Source organism: Artemia sp. Qi Xiang Cuo, chromosome 9 (assembly GCF_049724085.1).
Source record: "Artemia sp. Qi Xiang Cuo chromosome 9, ASM4972408v1, whole genome shotgun sequence".
Taxonomy (NCBI): domain Eukaryota; kingdom Metazoa; phylum Arthropoda; class Branchiopoda; order Anostraca; family Artemiidae; genus Artemia; species Artemia sp. Qi Xiang Cuo.
In genome coordinates, this window is record NC_142802.1 from 49,124,271 (window position 1) to 49,149,541 (window position 25,271).

A 25,271-nucleotide genomic window follows, 5' to 3' on the forward strand; every position below is an offset into this window, starting at 1 on the left:
GACCATGCTGAACAAAATGGCTATCTCGAAATTTTTATCGGATGACTTTGGGAAAAAAATGAGCGTGGGAGGGGGCCTAGTTGCCCTCCATTTTTTTGGTCACTTAAAAAGGTCACTTTGGTCACTATAACTTTTAATTTCCGTTCGAATGAGCCCTCCCGCGATATTCTAGGACTACTGGGTCAATATGATCACCCCTGGGGAAAAGAAAAAAAAACAACAAAAAAACAAATAAACATGCAGCCGTGATCTTTCTTCTGGCAAAAAATACCAATTTCCACATTTTTGCAGATAGGAGCTTGAAACTTCTACATAGGGGTTCTCTGATACGCTGAATCTGATGGTGTGATTTTCATTGATGGTGTAAATTTTGATGGATAAGTCTGAACCTGATATACCTTATATATTTGAAATCAGCATAAAAATCCAATTCTTTTGATGTATCTATTGGTATCAAAATTCCGTTTTTTAGAGTTTCGGTTACTATTGAGCCAGGTCGCTCCTTACTCACAGTTCGTTACCACGAACTGTTTGATAATTATATATTTACACCATATAGTTTAGCCAGAAGACTGCATTGAAGAATAGATGACCTTTACGTATAATTCCAGAGATTATGGTAGAAATTGAGAATAAACCTATCAAAGTACTTTCTGTTGGAGGCGGGGGCGGGGGGGTTACAAAAGAACTGAAAAAGTGCATAATTTTTTATATGATTTTTTTTTACGTTTTTTCGATTCGGAAAAAGATTTGGGGGGGGGGGGTTGATGTTTAAAAGAACGCACTTTAATCATCAACTAAGTGAATTCATTCTTCATTGACAGATTCGTTAATACAAAATGGTGTCCGAAATCAGGTACTGTCCAAGTGCTGAGGTATTACTCTTGGCACAAGATTAACAAAGGGATAAACTAGACTGTTAATTAAATTCATTAAGAGGCATTACATTTTTTAAGCCCAAGAAAATTAGAATCATTAAAAAAATTCATTAAAAGCTGAACCTGATGCTTCAACATGAAACGTTCAACAGGTCTTGTAGCTACAGGGCAACTCTAAAACACCAATTTTACCCTATATTTCCTAGGGAATACCTTATTTCACCTTCTTTTACCAATTTTACCTTATTTTACCAATTTCATCAATTCTACTAACCGAGTTTTTATTTTACAGTCATTTTACAACATTATCCTCGTTTACAAATATCTTCTTTCTATCTCTTTCCTTCTCCCTCTTCTCGTGTTTTAGCTCTGCTTTCACTTCTCCTCTCACAAGCTAGGTTCTAGGATGTTACATTCTCTTGTTTTATTTATTTTATTACTGTTCTAGTATATTAGAATAGAACAGAACATGAATTATTGGCTAAAATAGCACAAAAGCTATCATAAGCACGTCAGAACAATTACAATAATAAAACAGATGTTAGGGGATAAAAATAAAAATAAAATCAATTATTAAAATGGAAATCAAAATGTGCTAAAATAGCACAAAAGCTACCATAAGCATGTCAAAACAAATACAATAATAAAACAGATGTTAGGGGATAAACATAAAATAAAAAGTTAAATCAATTATTAAAATGAGAAACAAAATAGGGGACAAAAGAGTTTTTGTACCCCATGGTCAACATTTGGGGACACAGGTCCAGTTGGGTCTTTGGAGCTTCACGAGCATTGAGTCTTGTATTAGGAAGGATTGGGGGATTTCTTTAAAGGGTGGGATAAAACGTCGATGATAGTCAGAACTAAGGCACTTGTCACCAAAGTTCATGGTAAGGATGTGACGTCGTGATTCCAATGTAGTAAGTTCAAGTCTAGCCAAGCCTTCATCGTATGTAATATAGGACATCCCCAGTATAATTTTTATTGCTCTTTTTTGAATACTTTCAATTTTAGAACATTGGTCTTCGGACTGATTTTTTATTAAAGGGGTGAAATTTTTGTTGTATTTAGGTTAGAAGACGACCATTAATGTGACTTTGGGGATGGCTATCAAACCAGTTATTATTTATTCACTCGAGATTAACGTCACTTGTAAATATTGTTCCAGCCAGTCGGATTTCCGCTTATTTACTCCTACTCGAATTTATTCTTCGATAAAAGATACATTGTCATTGCCTCGTGTCAAGGCTCTTTTTCAGTGCACTGTTATTATTATGACCATAGAAATGAATAATGAGAATTCGAATAAATGCATCCATTTTTTGTTTTTCGCTAAATGCAAACGATAGTTATATCAAAAATTACAGTTAAATATAAAATATGGATGTCAATATATTAATAAAGGTATATAATTAACAACTATATGGTGTTAATTAACTCCTTATTAACATATTAACAAATTTTTCATGAATTGTTTAAAGTTTTGTGCCCCCCCCCCAAAAAAAAATCTTGGATACTGCCCTGGGAGGGGGCGGGGGTATTTCTTAGAAAAAAGGAAAGGGAATTTCGTTGCGTTGTCAATTCCTTTAGCGAAAATGCAAAACGAAAACAAGCATCATTTCAATGAAAACACCACGAAAAGATTTGTTTGAATTTAGGGGGGTGCAAGAAAAATCTCCCTCCTTCTCTAATTGAACTAATTTTAACTATTTTTAACCTAATTTTAACTTGTTAATAAATCTAATATATATATAGATAATAAATCTAATTTTAACTCCTTATTAACATAATTAACTCCTTATGGTGTTAATCATAACACCATACAACTGTCGAACAGTTGTCGACAGTTTTTTGTGTGTAGAGGGGGGGGAGGGAGGCTACTAGGTGCTTCAATTGGAACATCTACATTAGGACAGATAAAAACTAGACGGCAATTTTCGTTTGTGTAGAAATTTGGAATTTTCAAAATTCTTAGCGTGTGCAGTTTACAACAGTCATTCTTGAATTCTAACGGACTGTAAACCAAACCATCTTTATTCGAAGTAAAAATAGTGTTTTTAGGTAATCATATTATGATAACGAATATTGAACGGAGTATAGAACACTAATTTGTTGCTTTTGTTTCTAGTTTAGAAGGAGAGTGATTGCCAAAACTTTGTAATGGTAATAAAACTAATGGAGCTTAAAAAAAAAAAAAAATTTAGCTTGCATGTTGCTCAATTTTATTGAAAATAAGATATTCTTTGAAAATTCCTTTCATTTGTCATCAACTTGATTCCCACTGAAGTATTGAAATGAAAATTGTCTGTCTAGAATAGGTTCATTAAAGAAACTCTCTTTTTCAACCATTCAGACTCTCTTTTTTTCAAGCTTTTTCAAACTCTTTTTCAAGAATTTCATTTTATTGAAAATAAAGTGTTCTTGAAAATTCTTTTCATTTGTCATCAACTTGATTCCGACTGAAGCATTGAAAAGAACATTTCCGTCTAGAATAGGTTTATTAAAGAAACTCTTCTTTTCAAGCATTCAGATGAGCCTATTGGAAGAACGTTGCTTTATTTTGACAGGCGATAAAAAAAAAAAAAATAATAGAAACGTTTGAATTGCAAAATCGTGTTTTAGGTATATCGTCCTATTTTAAAAAAAAAATGACTTTAAACGCTTAACATAGGCATTTTACTGTAAAAATTGATTCCATAGCGTTTTTTAGGAGAAATTGTGTTCAAAGAACACAAGTTGTTTAAAAAAAACGTATATTTTAACCTTGGAACATATTATTTATCTTTTTTTTCCTTTTTTTTAGTACGGGACAGATTTCTATATTTTGGACAAATTTCCATTGGCAGTGAGGCCTTTTTATACAATGCCAGATCCTAACCATCAGGTAATTGTAATTTTATTATTTTAATTCTACTCCTTGTTTTTCTTACTTTTTTTTGGAAAATACGTTACAGCTTGTACAGAATTATCAAAAAAGGGAATTGGCTTATAAACTGGTATTACGAGATAGATTCTTCATTGTTAGCTCTTATGGGTATATCCAGAAAGGGTTCAGGTCTTCGGACCCTGGTACCAGTCATGTATGCAGGCCTTTCAACAAAATCCTCTGATTTTACAGCGTTTGCCTTTATTTCCCTGTGATTCTCGTGTTTTTAAGATTCTGTTGAACTCCCCCCCCTTCCTCTCCAGTGTGCTGCTAACTGGTACATTTCGTTATTACCGTTTTTTCACCTTTTAGACAATAAAAGACAGTTTGATCTATGTAGCAATCTTGAATAAGTGAAAGATGCAGTTTAAAGAAACTGGTGGTATGTCAAAAATAGAAATTCGCTGGTGATCAGGGACATGGAGGAAATATGGGAAATATAAGGCAATTTTTACCTTCGATTCCAAAGAAATCAATATTCTGTAATGTTTAGCCATAAGGGATTTGGAGATATACCTTCAGAAAGTTCTGGGCAAGCGCTTAAAACTCGCAGTAAAAAATGAACTTAGGCCAGATAAAGCATGTTCAGTTTACTAATTTTAACGTTAAGAGAATTAATGACGATGGAAGTGTCATAATGAGTGATGGTGTAAACCTGTGTCCTTCCAGACGAGGATTAGAGTCTTGGTGTAGCAAATCTTTGGGATGGGAATGAGTGGCGTAACTATTCAAGCTCAGCCGCCGTGAATCAGTGGAGCTTAAGGTTAAAAAAATTCCGACGTAGCATCTGAATTTCAGATGCTAGGTGAGTTAGAAAACGCCTGGCTCGGCTGAAAGCGATCAGAAGAATAAGTTGTCCCAGTGATGAAATTAACTGTGGTGAGGAGGCGCGCAAAGGGGCCCAACTATGTTAAATTGAGCCTTAGACGTTTGCACTACCAGTTCGAAACAGCAATCTTGTCGAAAATCGAACTAAATGTGAAACCTTTAAAGAAGCATGGGGGGCAATGGAAAGAAAGTCAACCTGATTGTTTTAATTGGCTAAGTGGAAACTTACAAAAGTATAGCGGGTCTGCATGGAAAATGTTTTTGGTACAACTATTCTGCATATTAGATAGATAGATAAATAAGTGCATTTTAAAGCCAAATATACGGCCATGAACACAGTAAAATAACATAAATGAAAGGCACAAATAATATAAACTTTGATCAGCGATCGTCATAAACCACTACATTAGGCTAGTAATAATTATCCAGAATTTCGCGATACCTCGCTATTCTTCTGTAAATTTTTAGTGACCATATGCCTAGAAAGAATTGTTTTCTGGCTTCAATATGTCCAAACACTTAACCCCATCCCCCTTATATGCAAATATATAGCCCAACTTATATGTTTCCCATATATTCTGTCACTTGTCTCGCGCTAAGCTGAAAAAAACTAACGAAGAAACCGGTTTGTTCTCGAGTTTTATACAGCGTAAACTTGAGTGAGTGGCCCATAATACAAAGTACAAAAACTCTTTCCCCCTACGAAAATTAAAAAATAAAACTTAAATAAAATTCTCAAATTTGGAACACCTTATTTTTCACCGGGGGGGGGGGGGCTAAAGGCCGGCCACCCATAAACAGTACATTAGCACAGTATATGGCGTCGAGATAAATTATTGGTGGCAATAAGCATTGTTTGAATATTTTAAATATTCTCTTTGAATAAATTTAAGTTAAACCTCTTGAAAAATGTTCCAGTAAAGCTTTTGATAGATAAATCAGTTTGATTGGAAAAAAAATACAGTAGGAAGAATTGCAAGAATAATCGATTTTCTATATCCTTACTTTAGGCCTTAGTTCCTCATGTGCCTTCAGAGGCACCTAGAGCATCAAGGAGTGCCGCTAGTCTGACTCATGTGAGCTGACACCAACACGTCATCTTACTCGGATTCCACAGATGCATGGAGATTTCGGTGGTCGGTGATGTAGTTACGTTTGAGGGTATGAACACCATAGGTATCCCTCCTTTAAGAGGCCGACTTTCCGGCATCCGAATGGCATAATCTATGTACCTCCATTTGTGGTATTTGCTGACGTATGTAATTAATGGTTGTGACGTAAGTTCTCTGATAGTCGCGTCACTGTCTCTAGTCAAGTTTTTCTTCTTCTTTTTTTTAATGGAAATGAAGGTTCGGGTTTTTCAGTGAAAGTTTTCGAACCTGATTCTATAAGCCGATACGAATTGAATAAAAACAAAAATAATTTTGTAACAAAAAAATAATTAATGAGTCAATCTTAGGTTATATTTACGACAAAACTCTCAACTACTCCCGTCCTTTTAGGTAGCTGTGGCCAACTTTCAGGAACATATCAATAAATCATTGCTCTACCACATGTTGGCGGCAAAGCTTTAGAGCTAATTTTTTGGTAGTTGGTTGTGGCGATAGTAAATCATAAATTGCATTGGTTAAAATTAACAAAAAAATAGCTTGACTGGATTAGAAATACTTAAATATTTTTAATTTAGGGATATCACATTGTATTTCATGGGTTTGTGTACAACGAGCTTTAAAGATATAAGAAGGTGACGTATTAAAATAATCAATCAGTTTTCTCTCTTTTTTTATTTTTACTTTTTCAGAAATGGTCCAATTCCTATGATATTTTGATGAGAGGAGAGGAGATAATGTCTGGAGCTCAAAGAATACATGATTCACCAATGCTTATAGAAAGAGCTAGACATCATTCTGTTGGTATGACATCTTTCTTCTTTTTTTTTTAATGGAAGTATAATGACTTAATGGAAATGTTCTCCTCAACTCATTATCATTTAATGAAACTTATAAGGAGTAGTTGAAGATAGAGGCATAGTAAATTGTGACTATGTTGACTGTATCAAGGTAGTCGTCATATGATAATTTTTCGGCCTATTGGATGTTCTACGTTTCCTAGTTAAGATTTAAATTTATTTGTATATTCAGTTGAGCCTTTGAATTATCAGCCCTTCCATTTCAAGTTTCAAAACGAACGGCTTCTAAGAAGTTTACTCATTAAAATTTTTGTTTCTACATTCTCAGGTAAGGATACAAAATGAAAGGGTCAATAGGCTGGTATCATTTAAGACTGTAGACTCATTTTCAAAGATTTTTTTTGTTCGAGAAGAACCAAATTAATATTAACGCTCCTCCAAAGTTGAAGCAAATTTCATCAATTTTCAAGTTAGACTTGAAATACTGTTCGTACTTGCTAAAAATCTTAAGTAGTAGGTATGTTACTATGAATGTCCGAAATCTTGTTAATGTCGACATTCACCAGTGAATATCCCATATTTCCTTTCCTCTTCTTGGATTTGATTAGCTTTTCCAACCAGCTTTTTCAGTCTTATGCAAGTTTCGATGGTAGAAGTTTGGTTAGGTTAAATTAGATTATAAATCTCAGAAACGGGTAAAAAACCTAACCTATCACCATCAAACCTTGCATAAAACTGAAAAAGTTGACTGGTAACGCTGACTAAATCCAAGGAGAAAAAGAAAGTATTTCGAACATTCGCCAATTTCGGACATTCACGCTAACAGTTATACTTGCAGAATAAATGAAGATACTATTACAACTAGTAACAACTCTGAAGCACCAAGCCGCCTCAGGCCAACACAGCTACGCACGCTCCTTCTCCATCCCAATCTATTCAAAACCTCCCTATTTACACCCTCTCAACAAGTTCCCATTTTCCTTAAATCATTCCTTAGGACATCCACCCCCCTCCATTCAGGGACAACCTGCTTTTCATTTGACCCTAGAATAAAAAATTTGCTCATTGCTTTGTTGCCTCATACACATATTGTTGGTCTAGCTCTCTTTGGCTGAGTATTTGCTATAGTATTCTTCGTCTCATAACTAAGTGACCTGGTTTGGTTTTGTTTTAGTAAAGTTTTTTATCTTTGTTTTATGTAATATCTGCATGATGTAAACTAAAGAGTTGGTCAGGTGATTTGACACTAAAACCTAGAAAAATAAGGAGGTGGACTTATTCAGATTGGCATCGGAACGCTTGAATAATGCCCATATTTTAAAATTTACCAGGAAATATAATTTCTCCGTCTCTTTTTCTCGCTTATTCGAGCTCGATCCTAATATTTACTAATCAGTGAATAAAAATATGTCTGTTTCTTGATTAAAAGAGTATCATTCACAGCAAAGTAAAAATATCTTCAGGGCCCATAACATATGATTCTACTAGACTGATCTGAAGAAAAGCACAGAATGAATTGTGAAACAAATTTATTCTCGTTTCAGATTTGGAAAAGGTGAAGGGTTACATTGATGCTTTTCGATATGGCTGCCCCCCTCATGCTGGCGGAGGAATTGGCTTAGAAAGAGTGGCAATGCTCTTTCTTGGACTGGACAACATCAGAAAGACGTCAATGTTTCCTCGTGATCCTAAAAGGCTCACTCCTTAAATATGTTGTTTGTTTGTTGGGATGCCATTTTATGCAAGTCACTTACACTGAATAAAAAATGTGTACCAGACCTTATATTTGTTTCTATAATTTCAGATAAGGACTGATGGTATCGCTATACTTCCCTCTGAAGTGCAAAGATATGTCTCAACAAACCCCAAAGTTTCCCACGAGTTTTAGTGAACTCGCCTACTGATTACTGCACCAGTATAGATTTTGAAACAAATTTATTTTAGTTTAAGATTTGGAAATGATCAAGGATTATGAGGTTTTCCGATATGGCTGCCATCCTCATGCTGATGAAGGAATTGGCTTAGAAAGTCTTTCTTTTGGGGAGGAATCCCATTACGATAATATTAGGAAATACACATACTGTGACAAGCGAAATTAATTAATGCAAAACACCTTATACAAGTTCTTTTGACTCTGTTCAGGAAAATAGACAGACGTCTACAACATGTTGAGGGCTGAGCAGAAATAAGTTCACCTAGTTGAGACATACTGACGTAAATTCTACCAAGGAATGAGGTCATCTAACTTCTCACCTCAGCTTCACCCGTACAACATCTTGAAAGGATTAGTTCGTTGTTTTTTTTTGTGTATAGGTACAAAAAACTTCTTTACAAAAATTGTAACTTTTAAAACTATTTCATGTATTTGTCGGATGACTCGGATAGGATCTTGGCCGATGCTTTGGCGTCCAAAAACATACCGGACACTTCTTTAACGTCATCCAGTGATATATCTATTCTTCCATTAATTTTTGAAGTCAGTGCAGCAGGTGTTAGCAACTGCACCGCATACCTAAAATAAAATAAATTACCCAGTCTTTTTAAGAAATATACATAAATTGGAAAGGTGAAGAAGGCTGTAAGTTTCAGTTTAACGAAATATATAGAGAGAAAGTTACACCCTTTCCTCCTTTTCAATTATCTATTAATTTTATTTTGTAGATCTTTTTCTTTTTTCAAATTAGCTGTAAAAAATTATACTTCAATTTCGGACTCTCTTGCAACCAAAGGATTTAATAGCATTTTTTTCAATCAACTTTCTGTGAAAGACTTAGACCCCGGCGCCGCGCCGGCGGATCGACCAGACGCCGCCAACGAGAGGCCTGGTTGACCGCCGCCGAAGTGTCACTACGCCGCCGGCAGAGGTGGCAGCATTCGGCTGACTGAATCAATTTTGCGGCAATTCTTGATGCGTTAACCGCAAAGTCAGAGCTTTTCTTTCTCGTGTGGTTTAATATTTTGATTTTCCTGATTAGAAATCAAGCAGGGCTTGCACTATCCCCGAATATTCGGGTATTTCCCCGAAAATCTATGCGTCACCCCGAATAAATTTGGTTCCCCGAATCTCCAAAAATCACTCAATCACGGTGCCACCCCTAGCGATTTATCACCAGTGACTTTCCCTGCCAAATATTACTTTGTATACCATAATTCTTTACTACTCTCTTGTTCGTTAATTTTCGTCTCTTTTGTTACTTTGCATTAAAAACCAGACAGATGCAATTGCAATATACACGGTTCTTCAAAAAAAGTGTCGGTGACAAAAAAAAGTATCGTCTTTATGAAATAAGATTAAATCATTTCGAATGGAGTTTCCCAATTGCTATTTCTTACATGAATCGTAGTCAAGAATTTTACTTTTAAGTTGAATAGATTGTATTCACTATAGTACAGCTTCAGTTGGATTCTGAGATTAATAATCGGTCGGCTAGTCATGCTGTTGAAACGCAGATGGGCTGAATTTTGTTTTATGCCGCACATATAAGATATGATTTCCTAGACGCTTGTTGCGCAACTGTTAGGCACTCGACTGATTAAGGGCAATGCGAATTCTTTTCTGAAATATAGTTACTCTCCCCCCCCCACCAAAAAAAAATCTTCTATTGAGACAAAATTTAGCTATAGACTAAGCTATGTACAAGGTTGGGGAATTAAGATTGAGACGGAAGTTACCCTAAAAATATCATTCATAAAAAAATGTAAATTATTGCCTATAGGGGGGGGGGGGAACCGGGCTATCATTTTTAAATGATAATACCTCATTTTTTTTAATTGAAGGCAGGGATGCCAAAAAGATAATTATTTTTTTCATTTAAAGTGGAGACGGAAGAAAATGATAGCAAATTCCCGGGGAAACCATTGAAATATTCTGATAGACCCAGGGCCCCATAATGGGACTTGTTCATTGTCTTGGGTATTTTGCGATTTCTCATAGGCTACAGGCCAAATTTGGCTTTTGTGTGTGCTCCCTTTTAATTAGATTCTTTGGATCTTATTCAATGCCACTGCGAATCTATGACTCAGTTTTCCAATAATTTGAGGTATATCTGAATAATTTCGCCATTTTTGTTGTTGTCATTGTACTCTTACTCATAACCTCAATTTTTATTTTCAATTAACACTAAGCTGTTTAAACGTTATTTCGCGTGTTTGTTTGAACCATATAAGTCACCTAGTTAATTATTAAGTACATTAATTTTTAAATGTAGAGTTGAGACGGTATCCTATCAAGGTGGTATCCAGAGGGGGGGGGTATTACATTTAAATGATAATATCTCGATTTTATTTTTATTGAAAGCAGGGATACCAAAAAAATATTTTTTTTAATTTAAAGCAGAGACGGTATCCTATCAAGGTGGTAATTTTTGTGAACATTTGGAAATCAAAGCTTAAACTCAATAACTGATACTAAGTCTCCTAACATTTTGCTTGGATTAAAAGTGACAAACTAGGAAGAAAATCTCAACATCTTCCTGGAGCTACTTCAGTCTGCGTATTATTTCATTTAATTACATTTAAAACGGATGACCTTTTCATTTTTGCCTGAGAAAATAGCTGGCACTTCATTTTTCTTCATACCGAATAAACCATTGAGTGTTTTTTGTTTTATTGTATTGAAGTCTCAATTTGATCTTTTAGATGCAGTTTATAATTTAGCTGATATTAGCTATTTATGAGTTTACAATTTGGAATGAATACTCAAAAGAAAAAATGAATAATATCCAAAAGAGCAGCCAAAAGCAATAAAAAAGCAGCAGTTCAGCATTAGCCTACATGATATATATTCTATAAAGAAGACAAAAAAACTTAAGAATGTATTTTTTTTAAATTGTTATGAAAAACCAGTTTTTAATACAAGGAAGGCTTTTTAGGAATCCAAAAAAAAAAACAATCAATGTCAATGTCGCCCATTTCAACTGTTTTAAAGGTGACAAAACAGATATTGGCAAAGGGTATTATGAAAAAATTAAGGTTCTAAGTTCAAACTTATATTCAAAGTTTTAACCAGATAACTGACGTATTTTGTGATATGGTATTTGAAGTTTTGTATGCAGTAATGCTCGATGAAAAAAAAAACTACTAATTTTGATAATTGTTTATGTTAATTATACATAGCTAATAGATACTTCAACTATTATGCAGGGGTTCTGCAACGCCACAGCCATTGTGTTTCTAACAGATGTCTACTTCTCTTGATGAATAACGAAGAAGACCAGTTTCCAGCCAGCGACTTGCGAAGTTTTAAACTCATAAATATGCTCGAATCTGTTGTAAATTTAAGCTGTGATTTGAGAAAGACTGATGAAAACATTAATGTTTGCGGTCAACATTGATCGCGCCGGCGGCGCGCCGCCGCTCCTGTTTTTGGCCCCGCCGCCACCGGTCTTCCCTCATCGGCGCGGCGCCGGGGTCTAGAAAGACTGAAGGTTGGAAATTATTTAAGAACATTGTTTATCAAAAGGGGGCTCTTCTATTAAGTTCAGTTAAAATGAGGAGAGGATTAAGTGAGGATTTTATTTCAGAACCGAATATTTATATATTGAAAACTTATCATTCGAAAACCCCTCAATAACAGAAATTTGACATGAAGAACAGAACAGTGTTAAAATTATTTTCTTAAATTAATATTGTATTCTTAAAAATGTATTATGTAAGCAATCGCTTTCTCGAAAAACTTCCTTTAATGTTTTAAGGACAGTTACTTAAATTACGGTTAATATTTTAATTTAATTAAAGATAATTTAAACAGCTTGGTGAAAGAAACTTGAGAGATTTACAGTATTCAATTATTTTAGTTGACTCCTGAAAGATCTATGACTTGCTTTAAAATTGACAATCTTTCCAAAAGGCGATATTTTATAATACGTCAATGTTTTCGGTCTTACACCAGGGGGTAAAGTTATTTAGAAAGACCACAACTTGAGCATATTTCTATTTTCTCTGTATCAAAAGTACACTTCCAGAGTAAAATATTTAAAAACCAATAGCTCCAACCACGCAGGTATTTTAACTTCAGATTTTCATTAATCCACACAAACTTGACAAAACTAACCATTACTTTTTTCGCCAACTTGCTCTATCAGTACACGTTTTGTTGCAAATAAAAATAGTCTTTATCGTAATTTTCCATTAAGTACATTAAGTCTAAAAACAATTTCATCTTTTCTATTTCGTCGTGAACTCACCGAAAAATTTAACTCTATATACGAATGTAAGGCAAGGCTTACTGTCTTCCAAGTTTCTTTGGTAATTCTTTTTGCCTCTAGTAGATAGTTTCCTAAACATAAATTAAAAAATTAGCACAAATATCATTCTAAATTTACTGGTGGTTGTTTTTAAAAGATGTCAACCGTCTATATTTTTGGTACAGTGAAACAATTTAAGACGAACTATGCTTACTTTAGTTCCTAAGACAAGTTTTCCATAAAAGATTCATAATTCCCTTATGTTTTGTTCCTGTTTTCAACCTAATTTGACTTTTCTGTCTTTTGAAGCTATTATAGCGAAGAAATCAAAATTTTCTTATGGAACCTCCCCTCCCTCTCTTTGATTTTAACAGGATATACATTGGTTCTTTAAAAAACAACACATTTTTCTTTTATAGCCCAAAATTCGTCGAAATCTAACGTTCCAATATAAGGGATATGTAATATTGTAGCATAGATAGAAAAAGGTCGCACACACATGAAAATATCCCTAATTTTCAGCAAGGAACGTGCCCTTTCAAAACTAACAGCGGCTAGGTTACTAGGAGTACAAAATGTCACAACACCAGTTTCGCCAAAAATAAAGATCATTCTTATGTTTATATAGATATTTTGATTCTAATGTATTCCAAGGAATTTTGTCTGCACAATCATTAAAGACAACACCTTCATTCAAGCATATTTTAAAAAATATCGGTAACCAAGCTGTTTTTCCTCTCACTCCGCACTGACTCTTCACTATGAAAGTTGCCAAACTCTTTTTGGCATACTTCTCAATTTTATCTTCTTTTCTACTACATAGTATAGGCCGAAAAACGTGTGCTACAATTAGATTTTTCTTTTCATCGATTCCCCATAGTTACTTTTAATATAAAAAAATATGAGTATCCGACTGTTTGGTATAAAGAAGAGTTCATGAAGGAGGGGGGCGTATATACTTTGAAATTTTATTTTCCTACCTAACGTTAACTTTTTTGCGCTTTGTGGTGTTCCAAAATTTCCCTGGGTGGAGGTCCACCCCTTATATTCCTCATGCACCGATGTAGCGACATATTGTAATTAGTTATGGATTAATAACTCACCTTAGGGTGGAATCCACGCCAATTTGACCAAGGTATTGAATGGCATCTTCCGTAATGGCCAGACCTTCCGTTTTGGCGCGAATAATAATAATCTCAATAATTTCTTCAATTGTATATGGCATAGTTCGAAGGATTAGGAGTCGGTCCAATAAATCACGCGGGACTCCATGTGGAGCAAGTATATCTTCCGTTCCCCTAAACGAATAATTAGAGGATTGTAAGATATTTCTTTTTTTTATTAAAAGAAATCACCAATCTAACCACAGGGAACTATGTACCTTGTTACGCTAGAGAGTTGCAGTAAAAGCATTTTAAATCAGGTGCTTGGATAATCGTGCCTTTCAGCCCATCTAGCTAAAAAGTATAAGGCTTAATATAGATTTTTAAGCTTTGACAGTAGGTTTAGAGACGCAGATCTTGTGTTTTCAAATTTTCAGCTGCCCCCATGGAATATTATGTCGAAGAAGAAGGATAACATATCGTAGTAAAAATACTTTAGAAGAAAGACGTGCTAAAGTTATTTTTTTAAGCTCTGACATTTACTTTATTCCGATACTGTGCCTTAATCAGGATAAATTAAAGTCGCAAAATTTTTACAGAACAGTACCGAAAAGTTGCCTCTCCTTTTTTCTCTTGATTATTAAGCTCTTCCTTTTTCCTTTGATAAAAAATGTATCAAAAATCGACTTTGAACGTCTGAGCTACGAAAAGGATAGGAAAGGTGTGTTATCAAGTAGAAAAAGGCTCTGAGCTAACTGCTTCTATACTTTGCATAGACGAGATTTAGCCATACTTCTAGGTATAGCTTCTTAAAGAATATAGCAAAAGAATGATAATTTACGCATTTATTTAATTTGTTTGAAAATTAATTTACAGAAAATATAAAAAGGATGTAACAACAAATGAAAAAAATGGAACGACGAGCGAGAAGAACATGTAAGTATAGCGTAATATGCGAGAGAAAAAAATAACCGAAACCTCAATTATAATTCAAACATAGATACTAAAACACAGGTGACCGGCTTTTTTTATGTTTTTCACTAAGTTTTGGAGCTGCCATTTCTTGTTCTACCATGCTATGTTTATTAATCAATAGTGAAATGCGTGTCCACAATGGTATACGCAGAAAATAGTTGGTAAAATCGAAAAAGTGGAACAAAATTTTGACTTTGCCAGCATAGCATATAGGATTTTGTTACAAATGCCCGGCTGGAAACGACAGATTTAATGAGTTTTTCAATCCCAACTTCTCTCCTCTCGATGGTACTAATTCCTTTGCTTTCCTAAATTAATAACTATATTTACGTATCCCCTACTCTTGCAAAGAAAGATTGGCCCCTTTTAGCGAGATACCGTAATCTCTTTATTTCGTCCCGCTTTAACGGTTTCTACAACTTTAATTGTTTGAATGACAGATTCAAAACCTGCCTGTTTCCATATCATCCTTTTGTAAGTAGATATTGTACAAAATCAAAGAGTATAAAAAAAAGAAACAGAGATAAAATGTTTGTACAAACACAATCATCTTTTTTTTTCGTTTCCGCCGGTATTTCAAACCAGTTATTTAGACGTTAGTATCCAGTCTAGTTATTATCTGTCATCAAAGTTTTAAACAATTACTGAATTTTTTCGGCTCAATGAAATTTTTCTTTTCACCAAACTCATTTTTTATAAAGCCTGAGAAGCAAGTAGTATCGTAGATATTATCAAAGCCTTCACTATTTTAGGCAGTTTTAAATTCACATCTGAAATAGTAAAGGTAAAGAATACGGCACTGAAAAGGACAGGGTTAAAAAATAACTCTTGAAATAGGTCAACTATACGAAAATTATACGGAAAGTCTGAAGAATCTGGGAGCAGGGAGCAAAATCTCCCATTTCTCTCTCCTGCGCAGATACCCATTCAATTCTGCCAACAAATTTGTTGGTTACTGATAACTCCTTTTGGTATTTTGTGGGTGATGAAAAGCAAAGATTCGCGTCGAATTCAATTAGCTAACGTCGCTTCACAGCCCCTCCGTCCCAACCTTTCAACGCTATCAAAAATATTCCCAAAATGAAACACGCCTATGTATAATTGCTAGGCCTACACCCTAAGATATATTTTAGGATATATAAAATACAAGTCTCCATTAATCTTTGTCACTTTCTAGAATTAGACCTTAATCCCCGTAGCGGTGAAAAAACTACTAAGGAGCCTTACCGAACAGTACAAACTCCTCTATTAGTTGCAAAAATGACAATTGGAGCGATTGTGCTTTCTAAAGCTCTTTGAAGATAGGTAAAACATTCTATATCCAGCATGTGAACTTCATCAATGAAGAGAACACCAGGTACCAGTTCAGCAATACCCTGCTCAATGTACTTATTCACAACTTTGTTGATTTCTCGCCTCAGTTTATCTGAAAAGTTGAACAAGAACAAATTTAAAGCTCAAATAGATTAGGAGTGACATCTCAGAAATCTGTCCTTGATTACAAAGTTTACAGAGATTATACAGATACAGGAATTTGTGGGCTTCAGCGTAAGAAAATTTTGATAGGTTGCTATAACTGACCCTCTCAGGGTAGAAGGGGGAAGTAATAGGTCCACATTCCCTCCCCTCTATAGAAATACGAGAAAAGTTAAAAATCAAAGTTGTCGGTTATTTTACAACTAAAATTATTGTTTCCACAAAAGTGTCCTTCCAAAAATCTGCTTTATTTCATGGAAGATATCCGAAACTGGCGTGAAAACATTGGGAAGAGAACCTTGAGTTTATTCTCTCCTTTTTATACCCAATATTTCAGAAATTCAGGGAAGTAAAGTATGGTTCACCTAGGGATCAGAAAATATTCATAAATCAGGAAAAAGCCCAATGTGCAATTGGTATCACAAAGTCAGGTTGACAGTCCAGAGCATCTCAACCAAGACTTTGGCTACTACAGCAAACTCTTGACATATCTCCATAAAGTGTCTGAATGTTCCTCCACACTTTTATTGGAGACTAAAGACTACAGCACCAAAGCCCACTCTAAGGGCGATGTGTGTAAAATCTCGGCTTTTCAGGCCCTGCAGCTCCTGTGCTAGCCAGGTTACCAAAAGCCGTATTTTCCAAGACTGTGACATTGTTTTTCAAAGATTATGATATCAGTTTCAATTGATTGTCTTGGATATATAGTGCATTATAAGGGAAACTCTTTTAGAAAAGAGTAGTATACTTCGGGTCCAAATGATATTTACACTCCATTCCATAAACTGAGCAGAACAACCCACGGTTAACGTTCTTTTTCAACTATATCAAGAATCTATACAGGCGTCTTTTACTTTAAATAAATTGCCTTTTGTTCTTGCTTTCAGAAATAAGTAGACAATGAAGCTTTTCCTATCGAAATTTCTCATGCCAAGTTCCGAAAAGCTACTATAAATCTCCGTTTTAAATAAACAACACAAATTTATCAGTATTACTAACAGTAAAACAACCAGAAAGTCATAACTCACTTTTGTTCTCCATTGTGAAGTCATACTTCGCAATTTAACTTCTTTCATATCCATTACAACACCTTTTACAACCGAATCCAATTACATAATTTTCCCGTGATCATATTTTATTGATGAAAACGGAAAAATTGATAACACAACAGATAGTACATTTTTGACGTCAGGAAACGAGGGTTAGGCATTATCCACTGAAAAAGCCAGTGTGATAATGGGCTTTAAATCTAAATAACAAAGCTAGAACAAAATTGACGGGAAAATACCGCGGAAAACGCTTGTTTGCAATTCAGAATATTACGCAAGAACGAACAACAACAAAAAATATTCATTTACTCATGAATCTGATATTTGAATTTATGGCGAAAAAAATTTTTCCCACCAATGTCCACACTATAAACCCTATTATCAATATTGAATATTGCAATTTAAGTTGTAAAAACCACCGACACTTGTCCAGATAATTAGTTTTGCACACCCATTTTGCAAAGTCTTTTCCTTGGTTATCTTAAAAGGGAAAGATATATCAGAAATATTTGATATTCACAATATAAAAAAAAATTATATTTTTTAAAAATAAATAAATATTAGATTTCTAATAAAATATTACAAAAATATATATTAGAAATACAAAGAAAAACTAGAAAAAATAATGCAATGTTGCTCTCGCCCCTGTGACCCCTGTGACCAAGAAAGTTTCTCCGTATTCCCACATGTTAGACTTAAGACAACAATGGTTTCTTTCCGAAATACGAAGGCAAGTATGTATCAAGTATGTATCAAAACCATCAAAAGCCGATACCAAAAGAAGGTAATCTGAAATGAAAAGAAAATTACATTAGAATAGCAGAAAATTAAATTTTCATATTCTTAATATAATCAGAAACAATCTTCTTCCGTTTTTATAGTTGGATATCTCAGCCTCTAGAGCCCTTCCGTTGCTTTGTTTGGTCTTATGACGAATTGCCATGTTTTCTGCAGGAAACTTTCTATCGACGAAATTCGGAGTCAAATCATTTTCTGGTTTGTTCTAAGTCAAATCATTTTAGTACTAAGTCAATAGCAAGTTGGCGATATCACATCTCAAAGGTCGTTAGATTCAGTTGGCCTAGTCCTTCTTCATAAGTGGAATAGAGAGGTTTGAGGAGAACTTTAATAGCTCTTTCTTTGACGGTTTTAAGCTTATAGCATTGGTGTTAGGTTAAAACAGGGTGCCACGCAGGACAAGCATGTTCAAGACCAGGTCAAACATATAAATATAAGTTATCAAATGATATGCCTGATTTAGGAGCTGAGATCAACTTTTAAGCAACAGGCAACGTGCTTAAAGGGTCTCTACCTTAGATCAGTATCAAACCATGCAACAATGATTTTAGAATTACTTTTGGATCTTAAATTTTTCAGCAATACGAGAAGGAAGTCTAGATCATTTTAAGGGGTTGTCATTCACTAGAGGTTAAAAACAATCACGTCAGTGAACTTCAATCCCACTTGGGTTGAATAAAAATCCCTAGTCAAATTAACACAGATATGTATCTAATAGACGCTTAATCATACTGATACGGTTACCTTAGATACTATAAGGCTAAGCTTCTATTAGAAAGTGACAGCTAAACCATTTCACACTCACAAGAATTACCGAAGTTTTTGACCGAGACAGAGAGAGACAGAGAGAGAGAGAGAGGGAGAGACAGGGGTGGGGGAATAGGTCAGAGAGAAAGGCTATTATACCAGTAATTTCTGTTTTCTTAGGCTTCATAAGCTGGCCCATCATTGAAAGAATGTCCTGGCCTCCTTGGGGTCTTGCGTTGGCAGAATCCAGATCATGCAAAGTAACATCTTGAACAACTTCTTTCTTTTTGTGCGCATCTCCTTTTGGTAAGGGAACATACTCTTCTGCCTATAATAAATTCAAGAAGAATAAGTTAATATCTAGGCGAATAAATGGCTATTCGATTTACAATTTTCAAATGCGAGAGCCCATTGTTGTGCATAAAATAACATCAGGGGGCTTATAGGTACTGAGCACCTGAGAGAAAATGTTTCCATTACTAATTTTTGCCTTCTCAATGATTGATAATCAAAGAAACTTGTATAGGGCAAGCAATATTATAAGTAGTTGAGCAGAGAAGTTGCTGAGCTAGGTCGATGAAGCTTTCAGAGATTTTCAGGATTTGGTACTTTAGCTAATTCCTGAAAAATTTATTCGCCTGGCTCCCCTACCGTCTTCAAAATGCAAATGAAATTTTCTCCAGAAAGCAACTGTTAACCCTACTTCGAAAAAACAACAGTGATTTTTTTCCAATTTTTACAGTAGAATTATTTTTCCAGCATAAACTGGCGAATCTAATTTTTAACAAGAAAAATAGAAATAGAAAAGGAAACTTGATTGTAAAATCTCATGAGACAAAACATTAAAAATGATTCGTTTTAACTTAGACGCGTTGAATTAAACCTACACCAACCGTAAGCTTAATGTTCAGAGGCCAATGTAGCCAAGTTCATAATAAACAGTAACAAAATTCAAAGCAAAGATTAATGGTTGGTCTTGATTTCATTGGGTCAATTATCTGGTAGAAAAAAAAAATCCTTTGGTGTTTCAATATATCCTTGAGTAAGAAATATTTTTAGGCATATTTAAAATGGATTAAGGCCAATTGGTTTCTCAAAAATTCTGTATCTATGATACAAAATAGGGAAGAATGTTCCTATACCGATGAACATCAGCATTTTTTCCTGATTTACTTGTACTATAATTTTTCACGGAATATCCTCGTGACTGGATATAGTCATGAGCCTCAAAAATACTTAGCACTGAAACCTTATACAAATGACCCCTGAATGGCTGATTTTTCGCCCTATGCTATACGGCAACACTTTTGAGTCCAATACAAATAAAGCCATCTGGTTAACAGATTGTACTACACTTAGATTTATCCAGATTCCTCGTAGAAAACTTCTGCTTAACCATTAGTTGCAAGAAAGTTCTTAAAATCTCTCCAATCTACGAATTAAGCCCCCCCCCCCAAAAAAATGTCTTTGACAAGTTATCTTATAATTTTTTTATATTTTCCGTATAATTCATCTACTTTTGCTTTTTTTTTTAACTTGGTACTTCCTTCCTTTTTCTTGTTAAGCCTAAATATTGAGATATTAATAACTCGCTAATAATTAATTAATAATTTGTCTAATATCCAATATTAAGAAAGTAAACAAAATTATAATTGCTTCATATTGTAAAGGAGAAAATAAAAATATTCCCCGTGTAGAATGAGGGAAGAGTTATTTCGATTCAGGGGTCGGGGGGATGGAGTTGGGTTGTTTGGGAAGTATGAGAAGGGTCGAGTTACCATTTGGGGAAAGAAATAAGTACATGGATGAGACAAGGCTGCAAAAGGGCCTTATCCTAGCCCAATGTATTAGCCCAGGACCGAGAGAAAAGGAGATTAAGAGTTGCTGCCTTATGCGTCTCAAGGCATGAAAGGACTTAAGTCTAAGTATGTAAATGTAAGTAATGTGGGGTGGTATTGGGGAAAACCTCTTCATTTAAAAGGGTCAATCTTTACCTGTATTGATACAAACAGAATCAACAAAATTTCCCTCTAGCCAACGGAGAGCAGATCTCAATGCGTCAACGTAAGACTTAAGTAACTGGACAGAAACACAAAGTAGCACAAATATATTTCGACAAAAATAAGACATATCACTGAAACAAGCTGAAAAAAAGAGAAAGAACAGAGAAAAAGTACAGATATCGTCCATGTTTGAGTATAAAAAAAATCCAAAATAGAAAACTAAATCTATCATTCGTATGTCCCCAGACCCCAACAAGGAATGATCTTCAAAACACATTTTCTCACTGGCAAACGATCCTTTAGAACTATTTCGGCAATATCAAATATATTTGCAACGGAAGGGATGTGGTATGAAAACATTTGGGAATTTAAAGAAATCGGTAGAATTGAAGAAAGATTTTTTTGGAAAGTTTTATCGATAAAAATGCATTGAAGAATAATGAGGAAGGATGACTTTGAGGAAATTCTACAGCTGGGGGAATTCCTGAGCTCAGGACTGAACCATAGAGCTCTATTTCTACACGTTGATGATGGATTGTACTTGCCTATTTATATATTTGATTTTAAGTACTTTCAAATGTTGGTTTCTTCTTTCTTCGTTTTGACACAGCCTTTGTTGGCTTTTGCACAAACAAATTATCATTATTTAGAATTATTATGATTAATATCCTTGAATATATTTTACTTCCTCATTCAAATATTAGCATAAGTTTTGGATCTACAAATTTGGTTTTCCATCTGGTATTGGTTGTCAGCATACACACTGGATACTTTCTTCTGCAATAAAAAATAGTCTAGCTGAGGGATCTCCACTCAGTGCCCGCCTTGGTCCTATCAATAACCTTCGACAGTGTGGTCCATAGTCAGATATTTTATTTATCTTATTAACAATGGTGTAAGTCCTCATTCATTTTTCTTCTTCGTTTTTTAGGCGAGAATTCCATTCTCTGTATTTATAAATTCATCCATGTTCCCTACTTCGTCCGCTGTTCGTTGTGGGTTGAGACAGGAAGGGATTTTGACTCTTCACTCGACAGAGGACAAGCGAGTTCATCACGTTCCTTTACCACAAACACCAAAAAGATATATCAAATTGCATAATAAGAGTCATTTATAGCCCACAGAAAAGATTTAGACATTTCCTTTCCTTTTTTGGGCGGGAGGGGGGGGAGAATTGCTTCCCTCGCTGTACCTGACTGTCACCCTTTTTTTCCAAATCAAGACCACACGATTCTCCCTTAATAAGTTCCTGCAGCTGTTTAAAGCAATTTGAGAGAATATCTACAGCTAACTCTTCTTTTTAGATAACTAAGTTACGTTGAACGGGGAAATTGGCGGGCGTTATAACTCATAATGAAAACAACTTCATTTTTTTCTCAAAAACTAAATGCAAGATTTTTAGCTTTTAAGCAAAATACCTTTACTGGCATTATAAGCTCTTTTGAGTCAAATGGTAATGCCTTAAAGATCCTTCGACGTCTGGCTTTCAAATTTTGAATCTTTGTTTAATCAGACATAGTACAGACTCTTCTGCATTCCGAATACACAAATTTTAGGTTTCCATGCCTTTATCGTTCACGATACTCATATCAAAGTTGACAAAAACAAGAACACCGAACATGGTTGAGTGATATCGGAACAAAAAAAGCTATCTGCTGTACAGCATCATCCTTCCCTACTAAATTATTAGAGCAACAAACTAAGGGTACATTCCGCGTCACGATCTCAATGAATGATGATTAGTTTTGTTTATATGCTGAAATGTTTTCCGCGTCACCAAACTTAAAAAAAATAGGCCCTACCTATTAGTAATTTCTGTTCCGCATTTGTAAAATAATTAGTTATTTTTAATCCTAGTCGGGAGTGGATTAAAAACGGGCGGGACAAAATAAGTCTTAACCAAATAGAGAGCTGATATAATTCTGTGCATAAAACATTACAATTAACACAGAATCTTGAGATTAATGTGTAAGAATATAATTTCTTATAGATTGTGTTTTATATTCCTTACTCAAGAAGTCTAATTGAAATGTTATACTTTTATAGGGATATCTACAGTGCAAATCACACTACTTGACTCAAAATGAGTTTGTTATTGTACCTCACCCAACATCTTCTGACATTAGCCAACTTGTGACTAAAATTCGACTGAACCAAAAGGATTTTCATTGATTAGGGTAACCACCAAATTTTTGGGAATGCCATTTAAAACATTTTAAATGAGGGACTTTTTGCTACGCCTAGGCTTATCTTGGAAAGAGGAAGTTAGGTGAAGGTAGGCTCTTTGGTAAACCTAATATGGTAAATCTCGAGTTTTTTTTTACATTACTTGACTTGGTACAAGGTTAACATAGTACTCAATATGTGAGGTCCCCTTTCGTCTTCAAGGACCTTGTGAACTGTTACCAATGTTTTATTCTTTCAAAATACAGTCCAAAATGGGCTGTTTGCCGTTCGGACCGTAATTAAAGATGACTAAATAAGGAAAAACGTCACGAAGCCCAGCCTCTTATCATCATTAATTATGACCACTCAAAGTGGAATACGCCATAAGTAGTAGCGAGGATGGAAAAAGTAAAGTACTAAAAAACATTCAATAACGGTATTTTACCAACCTTTACTTTTTATTGAATCAAAAATAGCCGTAAAAATTTTCATGATAATTTTTTGCGATCACAAAACGTGTTTAATGTTACAATTGACAAGTTCTGACAAATTTCTGTTGTTACAAGTTGTGAAAACCGAAACTAAGTATAAGGCTGGGAGTTACTGAAATGCCGAACTATATTGGCAGATAATCTTTAATCCTACCTCCAAGTCAAATTCCGTGGAAAAGGCATCCGACCTTCCTTGTCGTTTAACTGCTCCACTATTAGCTTCAATATAGATAACATCTCCGGTGTCAACTCTTTCCTTTTGTAGAGCTTCGTATATAGAAGGGTCTAATTTCAATTGTTTTGTTCCCTTAGCAGTCTTTAATCCCACTATTACGTGAGCGATCGTCTTTCCATAGCCTGAAAGGACAAAAAAGTAAAAAGAGTTTATCACTAAATAAAACATGAGAAACAACAAGATAAAACATAAAAGAAACAAAAAGATACAGAAAATGAGCAAAATAATACATTATTTTGCTACGACCAAAACAGTGTTGTAACTGTAACAGGAAAAACAATGCAACTGAAACAAAATCAATCGCGCTTTGACGAGTTTCTCCCTATGACACCTTTCCCCAGCTTGATATTTTTTTCTACTCTACATGTTTTTCCTGAATGTCCATGAACAATGATTTCGTGTTTACTTTTAGAAACTTCTTTTTAAAAACCCTAAGCACTCTATTATGAGTCTGAGTATCTCTCAATAAATTTTTTTCATGACCAAATTCCATTTTTTTTTCTTTAAGGAAATATAGCAGACAAAAAAATAATTTAATTAACCGCACCTATAATAGCTTATTGAATTATGTTTATTGTTACTACTTTCTTGAGGAGTATAGTAAATAGCCTCTAAATATGGTACCAATCAAAATCTTTTTGTCTACAGGGCAGGGTGACATATTTGTCCAGTGGACAATTTTTTGCATTTCACTGGGATTGTTTTGCATATTTACGCCCGGCTTGGTGCAACGCAATTCAGCAATCCCACGTTGAATATCCTCAAACTATTTTAGGAATATTTACAAACAACAGACAATATTTCGACGCAACAGTTATTAAAGTGCGTGTACATGAAACTAAATCCAAATCCTTTCTGTTTACGGGGATTTGATACCATAAACAGCCTATCTTGTCCCTTAAAAAAATTTTTGTTTGTGTGGCCGGACTATTTAGAATTGACTAGGCAGTCTAGCCATAACTAGTAGATATTGGATAAGAGATCCGAATAAAGGACAGAAAAATTAAAGTCGACACCTACTTTCCCGGAAATCTTAGAAAAATCATTTAACTTCTCTCCTTTTTTAGCCGGAGGTAGAGATGATCACATTTAACCAATCTTACATCACTAGAAATTGTTGATTTTGTTTTTTCGACTGAATGTTGCAGAATTTTCTTTAATTTCAGGAAAGGGCAGTCCCTAGAATTATTCCAACACACCTGTTTGGAAAACACCAAAAATCAGCTCAAAGGAAGTATCATTTGAGTAATTTGACAGCTTTGGGAGTTTCATATTGTGCTACCTGCCTTGATAGAAGACCTTGCAAACACAAGATGCATATTATTTACGCTATATGTACATTGAATAGACAGCGCTTCGCTTGAAAATTAGTAAAAAAAACTATAAGTTTGTTTATTTTGAACTAGCCCCTCGTTAGCTTTTCAAACTGCTGCCAAATTTAACATCTACAATCAATTTTTACCAAACTACATTGGGAGTTTCCCGTGGTGCTGGAAAATTCA

At 34.6% G+C, this 25,271-nt stretch overlaps 2 protein-coding genes across 2 annotated transcripts in view; one reads left to right on the forward strand and one right to left on the reverse strand.

Moving 5' to 3' along the window:
- Window positions 1–8,324, forward strand: part of LOC148948744 (aspartate--tRNA ligase, cytoplasmic-like) — a 45,801-nt gene extending 37,477 nt beyond the window's left edge. Inside the window, exons 8-10 of the mRNA XM_089094073.1 lie at window positions 3,682–3,762; window positions 6,434–6,545; window positions 8,086–8,324. Of these exons, the coding sequence (XP_088950199.1) occupies window positions 3,682–3,762; window positions 6,434–6,545; window positions 8,086–8,249 (357 nt within the window). The 3' untranslated portion in view covers window positions 8,250–8,324. The remainder of the gene's footprint in view (window positions 1–3,681; window positions 3,763–6,433; window positions 6,546–8,085) is intronic.
- Window positions 8,325–8,811: 487 nt separating this feature from the next.
- pont (RuvB-like helicase pontin) overlaps window positions 8,812–25,271 on the reverse strand; it is a 45,398-nt gene continuing 28,938 nt past the window's right edge. Inside the window, exons 4-8 of the mRNA XM_089094074.1 lie at window positions 23,689–23,891; window positions 19,034–19,202; window positions 16,032–16,230; window positions 13,830–14,024; window positions 8,812–9,053 (exon numbers count right to left, since the gene is read on the reverse strand). Coding sequence (XP_088950200.1) covers window positions 8,894–9,053; window positions 13,830–14,024; window positions 16,032–16,230; window positions 19,034–19,202; window positions 23,689–23,891 — 926 coding nt within the window. The 3' untranslated portion in view covers window positions 8,812–8,893. The remainder of the gene's footprint in view (window positions 9,054–13,829; window positions 14,025–16,031; window positions 16,231–19,033; window positions 19,203–23,688; window positions 23,892–25,271) is intronic.